A 15,798-nucleotide genomic window follows, 5' to 3' on the forward strand; every position below is an offset into this window, starting at 1 on the left:
ATTCAGTACAGCCAGGGCCCAAGGAGGTGACCAGTGACACAGAGACCTCGCAGGTTGGCTGGGATTTGTAGTTGCACGGGAGAATTTAGTGCAGGCCACACTGGGTAGACAGATGACTTGACTTGACTGACTTGTGACTGACAGGACGGTGACTTTACCTTACTTGTACTTGACTTATGGCTGCAGGACTTGACTTGAGGCCTCCAATGCTCCACACACACTGAGACAGCTTGACTGCACTGGACCTCAGCACAAAAAACTTTAAGCTCCAAGAGAGAGAAGCTAGCTCCACCCAGGGCTTATATGGGGGAGACTAGCAGGGAGCCCATAGGTCACTCTTGGGGTCAGCTGGTCACTGGTACCTCCTGGGTAACAATCACATGGTATAACTTGTTAAAGGTAGAAAACACAGCATAATGCATAACATATTTACAATGGGGGAAAGACTGCAGGGGGCCCTTGGGACAGGAGGGACACTGCCTGACAGGGCAGGGGAGGTACGGGGTAACACCATCCCGTACTGGGCAACCACATTTGTTATATACCCTTTGTTGGAAATGACAGAGGTCAGATGTTTTCTGTAAGTCTTCACAAGGTTTTCACACACCGTTGCTTGTATTTTGGCCCATTCCTCCATGCAGATCTCCTCTAGAACAGTGATGTTTTGGGTCTGTCGCTGGGCAACAAAGACTTTCAACTCCCTCCAAAGGTTTTCTACGGGGTTGAGATCTGGAGACTGGCTAGGCCACTCCAGGACCTTGAAATGCTTCTTACAAAGCCACTCCTTCATTGCCCGGTCGGTGTGTTTGGGATCATTGTCGTGCTGAAAGACCCAGCCACGTTTCATCTTCAATGCCCTTGCTGATGGAAGGAGGTTTTCACTCAAAATCTCAAGATACATGGCCCCATTCATATACCAGAAATCTTGCTTGTTTGTAGGTGACCAAATACTTGTTTTCCACCATAATTTGCTAAGAAATTCTTTAAAAATCAGACAATGTGATTTTATGTTTTTTTTTCTCATTATGTCTCTCATAGTTGAGGTATACCTCAATGCGGTATATGCACAATTGATGGCTGACTAAAAACTTTTTTGCCCCACTGTATAATGTATAGTGATACTAGATACTATAACACAGTGGTTCTTAACCTGGGTTCGGTGAATCGGTTTGGTTTGGTGAGTCAGTCTTGCGGGTTCGGCGGAGGTCAAGACACACACCCGACTCATATGATTTGTGATGACACGCCCCACTTGTCCATCATTGGCTGCAGGTGATCATGTCCCACCTAACAGATCTCAGAGTACTGTTTTACCCTACTGTAAAGGAAGCCTCCTATCCTTTGTGGCTCTGCTCCTACGCGATCGTCTGCATGCATCCCACGCTGGAACGCACCACTTCCGGCTCAGCCAGACAGTCCCTCTGACAAGCGGACAGCCTTGACGCACGGACGCTGCGGGAACAGGAAGGAACCACCAATGCCTTCACTCAATGCCTGGCTAACTGTGTCTAGTTCATAGTTAACCCTATCCTTACACTGAATCACCACTGCCTGTACTCAATATTTGTTTATCTGTGCCTATAATCTTTTTTTAACCATATCCCTACCTAGCTATCCCTGCCTCCAGCCCTTGTTACCTGAATCACCACTGCCTTTATCTACTCAGTAGATTGTTCTTAATGGTTTTGTTCTTTAATGGTTTTGTTCATTTTGTGCACCTATGTATAAATATATATACTTAAATATATACCTCCTATGTTTTGAATTTGAAAAAATCCTATTTTATTTTTCCAATTAATAAGGGTTTGGTGAATGCGCATATGAAACTTGTGGGGTTCAGTACCTCCAACAAGGTTAAGAACCACTGCTATAACATATAGCAAAGGAATGTGGAGTCCACCCCTTAAAATCATTCCTATCCCAAGGGGCTTTAGTCTTTTTAAAGAAGTTAATCTTTCCTAAATAACGTTTGTCTCTGTGCATTTCCACTCATGCTGTAATCTGTGTTCGCTGCCAAAACATTGCTAACTGTGTTGTGAATCTGAAAGGAGAGCTCCTCTTGTATACTTAACCTTCCCCGGTCTAATACAGAATTTAATATCTACACTACCTGTGAAATCTGGGCTTATAATGTATTTCTGAAGCCTGTATTGCAGGAATGACAGAAGTCTATCTAGGTGTTTAAAGGGGTACTCCGGTGAAAACCTTTTTTCTTTTAAATCAACTGGTGGCAGAAAGTTAAACATATTTGTAAATTACTTCTATTAAAAAATCTTAATCCTTCCTGTACTTATTAGCTGCTGAATACTACAGAGGAAATTCTTTTCCTTTTGGATTGCTCTCTGATGACATCACGAGCACAGTTCTCTCTACTGACGTTATTATAATAATAATAATAACACTTTATTTATTGTTGTCCTTAGTGAGATTTGAACCCGAGGCCCCAGCGCTGCAAGGCAGCAGTGCTAACCACTGAGCCACCATGCTGCCCTTAGCATACAACTGCTATGCATGGTTGCTAAAATGGACAGAGATGTCAGCAGAGAGCACTGTGCTCGTGATGTCATCAGTGTTCCAAAAAGAAAGGAATTTCCTCTGTAGCATTCAGCAGCTAATAAGTACTGGAAGGATTAAGATTTTTTAATAGAAGTAATTTACAAATATGTTTAACTTTCTGCCACCATTTGATTTAAAAGAAAAAAGGTTTTCACTGGAGTACCCCTTTAACCTTTTCCAGACATCCTGATTTTTTTTCCTCCCCTTTTTATTTTCCTCTGACAGAGTTGTCTTAGGCTAGGATTACATATGTCCAGTGTCCGCCATCTTTTCCGTCCAGTGCTCTAGAAAATGCGCCAGAAACTGATGCTAGAACTATTTGAATAGGACAGTTTTTTCCTCCTCGCCTTCTAAAAATCATAACTCTTTTATATTTTCATCCACAGACCCATATGAGGGCTTGTTTTTTGCACGACCAGTTGTCCTTTGTAATGACATCACTCGTTTTACCATAAAATATATGGCACAACCAAAAAAATACTATTTGTGTGGCGAAATTGAAAAGAAAACCGCAATTTTGACAATTTTGGAAGGTTTCATTTTCACGCTGTACAATTTACATTTAAATTACATGTTTTCTTTATTCTGTGGGTCAATACAATTAAAATAATTCCCGTGATTACATACTTTTCTATTATTGTACCACTTTAAAAAAGAAATCACAAACTTTTAAACCAAATTAGTATGTTTAAAATCCCTCTATTTTGACGACCTATAACTTTTTCCTTTTTCCGTATAAGCGGCCGCATGAGGGCTTATTTTTTGCACCGTGCATTGCAGTTTTTATTGATGCATTTGCATATAAACAACTTTTAATACTTTATAAAACATTTTTGGAATATGATGTGACAAAAAAGCAAAGAAAAAATGTATTTATCTTTTTTTTTTTTTTTTTTACGTTTATGCCGTTCACCATACGGGATTATTAACATTATATTTTGATAGTCTAGACATTCTACGAACGTAGGAATATGAAATAAGTTTATTAATTTTTTTTTACTCTTTTTGGGGTAAAATTGGAAAAATTGACAATTTTAATTGGGGGAGGGGATTTTTCATTTATTTTTATTTATTTATTTTTTTACACTTTTTCTGTCCCCATAAAGGACTATTTATAGCAATCATTTGATTGCTAACACTGTTCAGTGCTATGCATAGGGAATAGCGCTGATCAGTATTATTGGCGATCTTCTGCTCTGGTCTGCTCAATCGGGGTGGGGGGTGCAGCCTTAGCCAATCATACCTCATCTCACACACTGAGCTGCTCTGGGCTGTGTGTAGCAGAGTGAGGGAGGAGGTTCTCTCCTGTATGGCTTCAGATGATGTCACGCCTGCTGGGTAACTCCACTTCCCAGTCTCTGAACCTGACTGAGACTGAGCAGAAAATACAGAGCAATATCAAGGTAGAAAAATAATAAAAATAAAGGCAGGGGGTGGTTTATCATGATGGGGGCAGTGAACTGGGAGGATTATAAAATTTAACAAGATCATAAGAGGTACTGTTTAAGCAGAGATTCTGGCTGGGTTTATGTATGCTGGATGCCAGACATACAGTGGGGAAAAAAAGTATTTAGTCCGCCACCAATTGTGCAAGTTCTCCCACTTAAAAAGATGAGAGGCCTGTAATTTTCATCATAGGTATACCTCAACTATGAGAGACATAATGAGAAAAAAATCCATAAAATCACATTGTCTGATTTTTAAAGAATTTATTTGCAAATTATGGTGGAAAATAAGTATTTGGTCACCTACAAACAAGCAAGATTTCTGGCTCTCACAGACCTGCAACTTCTTCTTTAAAGGGGTACTCCGGTGGAAAACTTTTTTTTTTTTTTTTAAATAACTGGTGCCAGAAAGTTAAACAGATTTGTAAATTACTTAATTAATAGTTCCTAATCCTTCCGGTACTTATTAGCGGCTGTATACTACAGAGGAAGTTCTTTTCTTTTTGGATTTCTTTTCTGTCATGATCACAGTGCTTTCTGCTGACACCTCTGTCCATTTTAGGAACTGCCCAGAGCAGTATATGTTTGCTATGGGGATTTTCTGCTGCTCTGGACAATTCCTGACATGGAGAGGTGTCAGCAGAGAGCACTGTGGTTGCAACAGAAAAGAAATTAAAAAAGAAAAGAATTTCCTCTGTAGTATACAGCCGTTAATAAGTACTGGAAGGATCAAGATTTTTTAATAGAAGTCATTTACAAATCTGTTTAACTTTATGGCACCAGTTGATTAAAAAAAAAAATCTAAAATGGCTAGGGATGAGAGAATCAAATCTGACTAATCTTAATTTGTTATGAATTTCATGGAAAATTTGATTCGTAAGGTATGCGAATATCGCCACGATTTGATCGTGCAAATCGCATCTAAAATGGCAGATCCACATGCTAGGATATGGGACAAGGAATCCTGGGAAGGCGGGTAGGCGGAATGACCCTGAATCACATGCAGCATGCAGCCTATCAACAGCCAGCCACTAGAGATGAGATGAAAGTTATAGGTGGTCAAAATATGGCGATTTTAGATCACTGATTTTGTACAAAAAGTTTTTGATTTTTTTTAAGTGGTACAAAAATATAAAAGTATCTAGCCCTGGGTATCATTTTAATTGTATTGACCCACAGAATAAAGAGCACATATCATTTTTACCGTAAAGTGTACAGTGTGAAAACAAAACCCTCCAAAATTTGCTAATTTGTAGTTTTCATTAAAATTTCCTCCCTAAAAACAATTTTTTGGGGGTTCGCCGTATATTTTAGGGTAAAATTAGAGGTTTCCTTAAAAATTACAATTGGTCACGCAAAAAACAAGCCCTTACATTGGTCTGTAGATGGAAATATAAAAGAGTTATGGATTTTAGAAGGCGAGGAGGAAAAAACGAAAATGCAAAAATAAAATTGGCCTGGTCCTGTCATCATCTAAACTTTCCCTGATCCCCCTTCCCATCTGTCCCTTTCTCTAACTATGCCTATCCCTGTGTTTATTGAGGTTTAAAACGCTGTGGAAATACCTTTTTTTTATCCCTCTTCATTAGCTCAGGAACACTGTCTTTCTGAGGGGTGGAAGGAGGCGGGTCCCGACAGGCATGATGTCACATGAAGCCTGGCCGGGACTCTGCTTCTGCCAGTCTTCCTGTATGCTGCTCTCCCTCTGCAGCAGTGTTTCCTAACCAAGGCGCCAACAGCTGTCTTGGCATGCTGGGAGTTGTAGTTTTGCAACAGCTGGAGGCACCCTGGCCGGGAAACACTGCTCTGCAGTGTGCATACAGACTAAGTACAGGGGAGGGTCGGCAGCCTGTCTCTATCTCCTGTGTCTCTCTGCACTAAAAAGTCAATGCTGAGAACCAGGGGCGGTGGGAGCAATTACAGAGGCAGTAATTAAGATGAATGTCAGGGGGGGGGGGGGGCACAGAGCAGGGAGTGCAGTGAGATAATACAATGTATAAGATAACGTGTGGTGAGGGCAGGGAGAACACAGAGCAGGGGGGAGGGGGAGGTGACTGGCTGTTATATGAGAGGCATGTGCAGGCTTGTAGCTCACAGTGCTGCTCCAGGCTGGGAGCGAGTCCTGAGCTGAGAGTACTGAACTTCCTGTGGAAGGACCAGAGCCCTTTCAGCATTAGTCCTAAAAGCTGTACGCTTACTATGAAAAGCATAGGAAGCTGCCTGCAGACCAGGCATAGAAGAGAGACCCCTAGTGGCCAAAAGTATAAAATGAAAAAACTGGTATAAATATTAATATTTTTTAATGAAGATATATTACAATATCTCTTCATTAATGATTATGAACAACATATTAAAAGTTTTTGTTGATGACAGGTACTCTTTAAGGTTAAAATGGGCTTGGTCCTTAACCCCTTAAGGACTCAGCCCATTTTGGCCTTAAGGACTCAGACAATAAAATTTTTACGTTTTCATTTTTTCCTCCTCGCCTTCTAAAAATCATAACTCTTTTATATTTTCATCCACAGACTAGTATGAGGGCTTGTTTTTTGCGCGACCAGTTGTCCTTTGTAATGACATAACTCATTATATCATGAAATGTATGGCGCAACCAAAAAACACTATTTTTGTGGGGAAATTAAAAAGAAAAACGCAATTTTGCTAATTTTGAAAGGTTTCGTTTTCACGCCGTACAATTTACGGTATAAATGACATGTTATTTATTCTGAGGGTCAATACAATTAAAATGATACCCATTATTACATACTTTTCTATTATTTTTGCGCTTAAAAAAAATCACAAACTTTTTAACCAAATTAGTATGTTTATAATCCCTTTATTTTGATGACCTCTAACTTTTTAATTTTTCCGTATAAGCGGCGGTATGAGGGCTCATTTTTTGCGCCATGATCTGTACTTTTTTTTAACCACATTTGCATCTAAAAAACTTTTAACACATTTTGTATAATTTTTTTATAAAATGTATTAAAAAAGTAGCAATTTTGAACTTTTTGTTTTTTACGTTCACACCGTTCGCCGTACGGGATCATTAACATTTTATTTTAATAGTTTGGACATTTACGCACGCGGCGATACCAAATATGTCTATTTAAATTTATTTTTTACGCTTTTTGGGGGTAAAATAGGAAAAAACGGATGTTTTACTTTTTTATTGGGGGAGGGGATTTTTCACTGTTATTTTACTTTTAAAATTTTTTACATTTTTTTTACACTTGAATAGTCCCCATAGGGGACTATTCATAGCAATACCATGATTGCTAATACTGATCTGTTCTATGTATAGTACATAGAACAGATCAGTGTTATCGGTCATCTTCTGTTCTGGTCTGCTCGATCTCAGACCAGAGCAGAAGACGCCGGGAGCCGGAAGGAGGAATTTGAGGGGACCTCCGTGCGGCGTTCTGAATGATCGGATCCCCGCAGCAGCGCTGCGGGCGATTCGATCATCCATTGAAATCGCGCACTGCCGCAGATGCCGGGATCTGTATTGATCCCGGCACCTGAGGGGTTAATGGCGGACGCCCGCGAGATTGCGGGCGTCGGCCATTGCTGGCGGGTCCCTGGCTGCGATCAGCAGCCGGGATCAGCCGCGCATGACACGGGCATCGCTCCGATGCCCGCGGTTATGCACAGGACGTAAATGTGCGTCCTGGTGCGTTAAGTACCACCGCACCCGGACGTACATTTATGTCCTGCGTCCTTAAGGGGTTAAGGGGTTAAATATGTTTGACACTATCCATATTTGTAAAGTGTTGGTGTGGCACCATGGTGAATCTACTCTGATGCATCAGGCATTGGTGGGTGGAAATCCTGGCTGATCCATCCCTGATTCATCTTCACAGAGGTCAGTCTCTCCACATTTTTTGCGGACAGACGAGTACTACTTGGGGTTACTATGGCTTCCGCTGCACTAAACACCCGCTCTGTGGCACACTACCGGCCGGGCAGGACAGCTTTTCCAGGGCAAACTCTGCTAGTTGTGGCCACAAATCAAGTTTGGCTGCCCAGAAGTTCAGCGGATCTTCAAGGTATGTTGGCATGGTCATGTCAAGGTATGTCACCACCTGCTGGTTCAGGTCCTGCTCCAGGTGTACCTGCTGCTGATGAGTTGCTTCACTATGTGGGTGAAGAAAGCTATTCATCAGCGACTGTAGACTCTGCGGCTGCTGCTGATTGAGCTGGTACTGCTCCTGCCTCCCCAACCCTCCCCAGCAGCCATGGCAGTGGAAGATGAGCGCAGCGGGCCCCCTGATTCAGACCTGCGAGACGATGGAGAGGTGCAGATAGGCATCGGTCAACTGACTATGTAGGATGTCTCTGTAGTAGGTCAGTTTATCCTCCCTCTCAGTGGGTGTAAAAAAGGGTTCAATAAGGTGGAGAGCCAGAAGTCATCCCGCTGCCGGATAGTGGCAATTCGGCGGTCACTACAGAAGCAAGGGACCATGCATCGTGACATTTGTGCAAGTGACTCGGAGGGACTCCCTGCCTCCATCTCCACTGCATACTGCCATGGTGTGTCTGGATCCTCTTTCTTGCCTTCCTTATAACCCTCTAGCTCCTCTACCTGCTCCTCCTCTCCGGTCAGATGACTAGAAAAACCGCCCATCTCGCGAAACCTAAAATGTGCTCCACTTGCCCTTCCCCCTCCTCCAGTTCAGCCCCCACAGAGCTCATGTGGCCGTGAGGTTTAGGTGCCACGTCCCCAGTGCCCTGACCAGCCATCATTTCCAACACGTGATGTAGTAGATAAAGCAGTGGAAGGAAGGTGTTCATCCTGTAATCCTGACGACTGACTAATAATGTGGCTTCCTCAAAGGGGCTGAGCAAACGGCAGGTTACACGTATGAGATGCCACTGGTTGACATTGAAGTTGCACAGGGGAGTCCCCCTGTTCGCTTAGATCATCAAGAAATTGGAGATGGCTTTTCTCTGTTCGTATAGTCGGTCAAACATATGGAGGGTGGAATTCCAACGTGTGGAAACGTCGCAACTCAGACTATGTTGGGGGATACCGTTCTGATGCTGCAGCTCAGGGAGGGTGTGCTTTGTGGTGTACGAGTGGCTGAAGTGCATGCAACATTTTCCCATTGATAGGATGTCTTGCAGATGGGGGGGAACACTTCAGGAACCGCTTGAAAACCAGATTGAACACGTGTGCCATGCAGGGTGCATGTCTCAGGGTTCCTTGTCGAAGCGCAGACAAGATGTTCTTCCCGTTGTCTGTCACTATGGTTTCCATTTCCGTTTTTTGTGGAGTAAGCCATGATTCAATTTCTTCAGGAGGGGCACTGAGACTTGTCCGTGCAGTAGAGGCTGAGGACATGGTGGAGGATGAGGAGGCGGATTCGCACACTATCACAGGACCAATGGCCTGCGAGCGTGGAGGCGGAAGCTGCGTGACCTGTCCAAGTTGCTATTGTGGCTGTGCAGGAACCACATTCACCCAGTATGCCTTAAAGGACATGTATTGTCCCTGACCGTAGTTATAGCTCCACAAGTCGGTGCTGCTGTGCACTTAAGTACACACCGACAGGCTCAAGGACTGGCCCACTTTCTGTTCCACAAAAGTGTGCAGGGCTTGTACTGCCTTCTTCGCAAAGAAATGACGGCTTGAGACTCTCCATCTCGGCTCGGCACAAGCCATCAGTTCTCTGAAAGGTGCAGAGTCCACCACTTGAAAAGGGAGGGACTGCGGCACCAGCAACTTGGACATGAACACATTCCGCTTCTGCGCCATTGGATGAGTGGGCACATACTGTTGTCTCTTGGACATGGCTTCCCCGATGGATTGCTGGCGGAATGACTGACTCGAAGTAGGAGGAGCAAGAGCATCTGGAGCGACAGAACATGGGTATGACACACAGCTCCCTTCAGCTGAGGTGGTGGAGCCTTGGCTGGCTGAAACAGGAAGCGGCGTGCCACTGGGTGATTCAGCAGGCTGGACCACCCCATCGGAGCCACGGTTCTCCAAGGCCGCTTAATGGGGACGCTGCATATGTTGACCCAGGGCCGAGGTGTCAACATTGGGACCCTGGACATGCTTCACCTTCTGCCGACACATCTTGCATGTGGCCATGTTAACCTCCTCCAGATGTTTGATGAAAAACTGCCTCACCGCTGTGTAGCTGATTTTCCCACCAACAGTCCGCACTGATTGACTGCTACTGCCGCCAACTCCAGGAACCCTTTTCACTACCTCCCGGGAAGGTAGGCTGCCACAAAGCAGGTTGTCTACTCCGGGCACATTTTGTTACAGACTTTCCACTTCTGCCACCATGCTGACTGCCAACCATGCTACCACCTTGCTGGCTAAGCTGCTGCCTCACGGCAACCTGCAACCCTCTTCTCATCATGCTCCCAAGTGCGATCAGCTTCATCATCATCGAGCTGTGTCTGCATGTCATTGGTTTCCTCCTCAGGTTCCTCAATAGTGTCTGCTTCAGGAGCCTGAATGCTCGCAACACCACCTCCCACACCACTCTCCTCATCAATACTTGCCCGCCTAGCGGAGGAACAGGTGGATGTCTCCTCCTCTTCTTGGCTGGGCAGTAGCTGCTGACTGTCCTCTAGATCATCCTCACTAAATAGTGGAGCTGAACCCACAGCATAAGATATTCTGTGGAGGTGGGAACAGCATAGGACAGAGGCAATGGGAGGACCGGGCCATGCCAACTGAGGGTTGTGTCTGAGGAACCCACCGACTGTTGACTGGGGTTTTCGCATGTCACTTGTGATGAAGTGGATGACCGTGTTAACCAATCGATGATGGTAGATGGGTTGCTGGTCGAGACATGACCGCTAGCTGCTGCGACCTCTGCCTGATGAATTTAGGCCTCTGCCACTCCTCTGTGCATGTCCTGTCACTTCTCTGCCTAACATACTTAGTGCGTATATGAGGGGAGAACAATACCCTCCACTACACTTAAGGATGTGGTATGCATTTATGAAGGGAGGACAATGCGCTCCAGTATGCTTAAAACAGTATTTGTGTACAATACCAGCTGGTGTGTACTTTTGGCAGGCCTTTCCCCATATCTAGGACCTTAAGACTTTAACAGGAACAAAATAGCACTCTACTGAGAAGTACGTATGTGGTATGCACTTATGAGGGGAGGACAATGCGCTCCAGAACGCTTAAGGGTACGTTCAGACGAGCGGATTTACAGGGTATTTTATGCTGCATATCTGCCGCTGAAGGACCTCTTTATGCTGTCTTAACATGTCCCTACCGCTACGTGCAGACACACTAAAGCGATGTGCACACATCACGGCCGCTCCCCCTGCTACGATGAGCTAGGCTGAGAGCTGCCGTGATGTGCGAGTATACTGCCCATGCGCTTGGAGACTCCCACATTGCAGTGTGTCTGCTAGTAGCAGCGTATTGCCGCTCCGAGCAGGCACATGTAAAGGCAGCATACCGAGGTCCTTCAGTGGCAAATCTGCATTGAAATACGCGCTGTAATTCCGCTCGTCTGAACGTACCCTAAAACAGTATTTGTCTAAAACACCAGCAGGTGGGTACTTTTGGCTGACCTTTCACAGTATCTAGCCCCTTAAGTCTTTAACAGGAACAAAATAGTACACCACTGAGATGTACATATGCGGTATGCACTTATGAAGGGAGGACAATGCGCTCCAGTACGCTTAAAACAGTATTTGTGTACAACACCAGCAGTACACACCAGTGCTGCAGCACACAGTCGCTGTGTACTACACCCAAAATATAACTTTCTCTCTCAATCTCACTCCCTTTCCTATCAGTGGTTTTAGGCTGGATTTGGGCTTGAGGTGAATCGCTGCTGTAAAAAAGCTTTTCTGTGCAACACACTGCTCTCTGTCCCTCTCTAATAGAATGCTGATGTGACTGGGAGGTGAATCGCTGCTGTAAAAATGCTTTTCTGTGCAACACACACTGCTCTCTGTCCCTTTCTCTGTGCAACAGAACGCTGATGTAACTGGGAGGTGAATCGCTGCTGGAAAAATACTTTTCATTGCAACACACACTGCTATCTGCCCCATGCAACACACACTGCTGTTTCTCTCTCTGCAATAAAAGGCTGAAGTGACTGGCCGCAAGATGGCTGCCAATTATATAGGGCTGTGACATCACAGGGGTGGCTGGCTGCTGACAGGCGCATGCTGCATATGATTCAGGGTCATCCCGCCTACCCTTGTTCCCGCCGTTCCCAGGATTCCTTGCCCCATGTCCTCGCATTTGGATCTGCCATTTTAAATGCCATGGAGCCTGGACCGCATTAAATGGAGTTTAATTAAGTGATTTGCAAGATCGAATCACGGCGATATTTGCATTCGTTGCAAATCGAATTTTTACTGAAATTCGTAACGAATTTGGATTTGATTCGCTCATCCCCAGTTATAAGGACCTATGCTAACTTTCTGTTATGCTTTAATATTGAACCCAATGTCTGTGTTCACAGTAGTTTACAATTATATAAGTCTTATCCTATAAGTATACATGATGACTAATGATGTCTTGTCTACCTAAACACAGCAAATCATAGGACCAGGAAATGCTGATGAACTTGGATACAGGCACAAACAGGAGATCGGGCAGAGAAAGGACAAATTTACACTTCTGTATGTGATCAGTATTTTTAATTTATGGAGAAAGAGATTAAATGTTTTGTTTTATTTTTTTGTGCTTATGAATAACTCCTGGTTTTGGCTTAAACAAAATAAATGAAAAATACTGATCAATTACTGTTATCGTGACCTGCAAACTTTCTTGTTGGCCAAGACAAGGTTTTAGTATGCCCACCACCCTCAATTCCTGTTACCCTCTGCCATCCCTGTTCTCATCAATTCTTGACATTCTCATTTATAATACACATCCCCTTCTCTTCAACTGACATCACATCAGTACATTAAAGATAACTTGTCCTTACTTACATGCTAGTTGAACCCAAGATATAAATGCAGTACCTGGTGGCTTCTGCCTGTCCTGCCCACCTTTATTGATAGATCTCTCCCTATACCCAAACAAGGAGTTATAGATCAATCAAGGCTGATGGGGAAGCAGCAAGCTGTTGGGGACCACCCTGATGACTCCTGGCTCAGTTTGTACAACAGCATTATTACCCATTTGGTCGTGGACCACAAATGATTGTACAAAAATGTGAAAAGATCAAGTTTTGTCAAAAGACAAAGACGGAGATTTGTCAAAACCTGTCCAGAGGAAAAGTTGCCCAGTTGCCTGTAGCAACCAATCAGATCGCTTCTTTCATTGTTAACAAGGCCTCTGCAAAATGCAAGAAGCGATCTGATTGATTGCTATAGGCAACTGGGCAACTTTTCCTTTGCTCAGGTTTTGATAAATCTCCCCCAAAGTTTTTTTCTAATCCATGCACAACCCCCTACCCCAATGGAGCCTGAAGTAGCTGCCAACTTTGCCTACCACTTGTTAATGCCCTAGCCCCCTATTCAGACTGTGCTTTTAAATTCCCAGAACTCTCGTGTTAATTTTATATCACAATAAGTTTGCAGAATATTGTGGAAATAATGTAAACATTAAATGGAAGGTAAGCTAAAGTATACTTTAATTTAAGAGATGTACACAAACTCCAATAAATAAACCTCCTAAGTATATATCTTCTCTGACCCTCCTGGGCTAACCCCATCAAATTATATGTAAACATGGAGGTCTCTGAGTTAGACATTTGAGTAAGTGCACACCACTTACACAAGGATTTCCACAAGTCCAAAACTGAATATTTTGGTAAAAGAACATCTTTCATTATTTACTCTTCCTTTTATAGAAAGTATATTATTTGTATGACTATGTACTGCAATTCCTCTAGACCATGGGATGCCACAGTGTTTCCTTCAAGGATTAACTGGACTTGCTGATCTCTGTAAACCACTCTTTAAAACAAAAATCCAAATATATGGTTTGTCCATTTGGCATGTTTCCTGGAATGTATGGAAGTCTAGATATTGTCTTCAGGGGATGCTGGTTTGGATAGTATTCCCCTTGACATTGGATTACTATGAATCACAGAGCAAGTTCCATGCGATTTCAGGACAAAAAATACATACTGTACATTGTCAGCTCTAAGAAGGAATAAATTAATTGCAATAAAGAGGACCGAGATATGAAGAAGTCGCACAACTCCTCATTTGCACACATTGACCCACTGTGTGACCCGGCATTCCTCGCACATTACATAGCAACACCAGTGAAAGCGACAGTTGCATCGTTCCCGGCGAGTCTGCATTAAAATATTATGACCCCGTCCACAGCAAAGGCTGGCACAGCTGTCCATCTGATGGCTCGTTTTATTGCATACTCTTCCTTGAGTACCGGGAGAGTCAACCAGAGGGTCTCTCTCACAGAAGTCTGGAGACTTTTCAAAGTAGACAAGCTCACGGGCCAGTCGCTTCTTGTTGAGACGCGGATGGAAGGCTCCGCTGTTTTTATTACGGGAGTTCACAAAAACAGCACGTTGTAGTTTTTCACGAAGTAATGTGCTAACAGTCCGAAAATCTGGGGTTACATGCCAACAAGTCTTAAACTGGCAACTTCCAGAGGTTCCATGACATTTACACCTCCGCTTCATGTTTTCTGTCACTGCCTGGAAAGATTGACATAATGTAAATGTTAGGAAAAGGTCAATACTACTTTCTAATACAAAGAGCAAAGATTGGATGAAATCATAACTTTTAAATGTCTGAATTATTGCTAAAATATTGCACGTTGTTTGGGCCTCAATGTTTCCCGTCATCTCTTTAGTGTTCATTAAAACTGATGTAAGCCATGTCTATAAAAGTAGTCTTCATTGACAAGGATCTGTGGCTATTAAGGTGATCTTGCATACAATACTTACAATAACCTTTTTACAGGTTCCGGTGCAGTTTAATTTTCTTTATAAAATATCTTTCTTGGCTAACCAACAAAATCATATCTGCACCCTAATGTATTCAGTACAAAGATACAAGAGATAACTAACTTAAGAATCACAAGAACCTGGGTAATCATTGCAATTGATAAGCAAATTCATTCTATGGACAATGGGGGAGATTTATCAAAACCTGTCCAGAGGAACAGTTCCTGAGTTGCCCATAGCAACCAATCTGATTTCTTCTTTCATTTTTCAGAGGACTTATCATAAATGAAAGAAGAAATCTGATTGGTTGCTATGGGCAACTCAGCAACTTTTCCTTTGTACAGGTTTTGAGAAATCCCCCCTAAAGACTTGATTAGTTTTTATAAAACTCCATCATTGTGTTCTCTTTATTCTTCAGCTAAATATCGTGACTCAACAGGATTGATAACTTGTACCGTATATTTATTTACACTTTATCAATGGTCTTTCAGAATTCATTACCTGTCTTCCCACACGGTTATTGTGTATTCTCATTCGTGCTTGAATATCCCTTGGTGACTCTCTGGAATCAAGAAAATCCCTGGAGAACTTCTCTCCGAACTCCAGCTCGTGTTTGCAGCCACCCCATTCCCAAGTATCCTGGGGACTGGGCTCAGGGGTCTCCCGAAGCAGTGGAGTCAAGTCTCTGGGGAGACCCCTCACCTTAGATAAAGCTTGGAGTTGCAATTGGTTTAATTTTAATCGTATCTTTTCCTCTGTTCCCTTCCGTTTCCATTCACATCCACAGCCTTGCAGTTTGCCCAGGCTACAAGCTGTCGCTACTGAATGCATGACCCCAGCTGCCAGCAAAGAGAAGGCAAAGGCGCTCTCCCGGAAACCTAGAGGAGATAACAATAATATATTATAATTAAAGAAAAGATGGAGACTCAGCCTAT

At 43.4% G+C, this 15,798-nt stretch overlaps 1 protein-coding gene across 8 annotated transcripts in view; it reads right to left on the reverse strand.

Annotated features, from left to right (window-relative positions):
• Nucleotides 1-13,435: 13,435 nt before the first annotated feature.
• The window catches only part of WNT10B (Wnt family member 10B), an 83,519-nt gene continuing 81,156 nt past the window's right edge, over nucleotides 13,436-15,798 (reverse strand). For all 8 annotated transcript variants that reach the window (XM_056562231.1, XM_056562232.1, XM_056562233.1 and 5 more), the window contains 2 exons: nucleotides 15,365-15,741; nucleotides 13,436-14,611 (listed from right to left, as the gene is read on the reverse strand). In XM_056562231.1, coding sequence (XP_056418206.1) covers nucleotides 14,153-14,611; nucleotides 15,365-15,741 — 836 coding nt within the window. In that variant the 3' untranslated portion in view covers nucleotides 13,436-14,152. The remainder of the gene's footprint in view (nucleotides 14,612-15,364; nucleotides 15,742-15,798) is intronic.

Source organism: Hyla sarda, chromosome 2 (assembly GCF_029499605.1).
Source record: "Hyla sarda isolate aHylSar1 chromosome 2, aHylSar1.hap1, whole genome shotgun sequence".
In the NCBI taxonomy this organism is placed as follows: Eukaryota; Metazoa; Chordata; class Amphibia; order Anura; family Hylidae; genus Hyla; species Hyla sarda.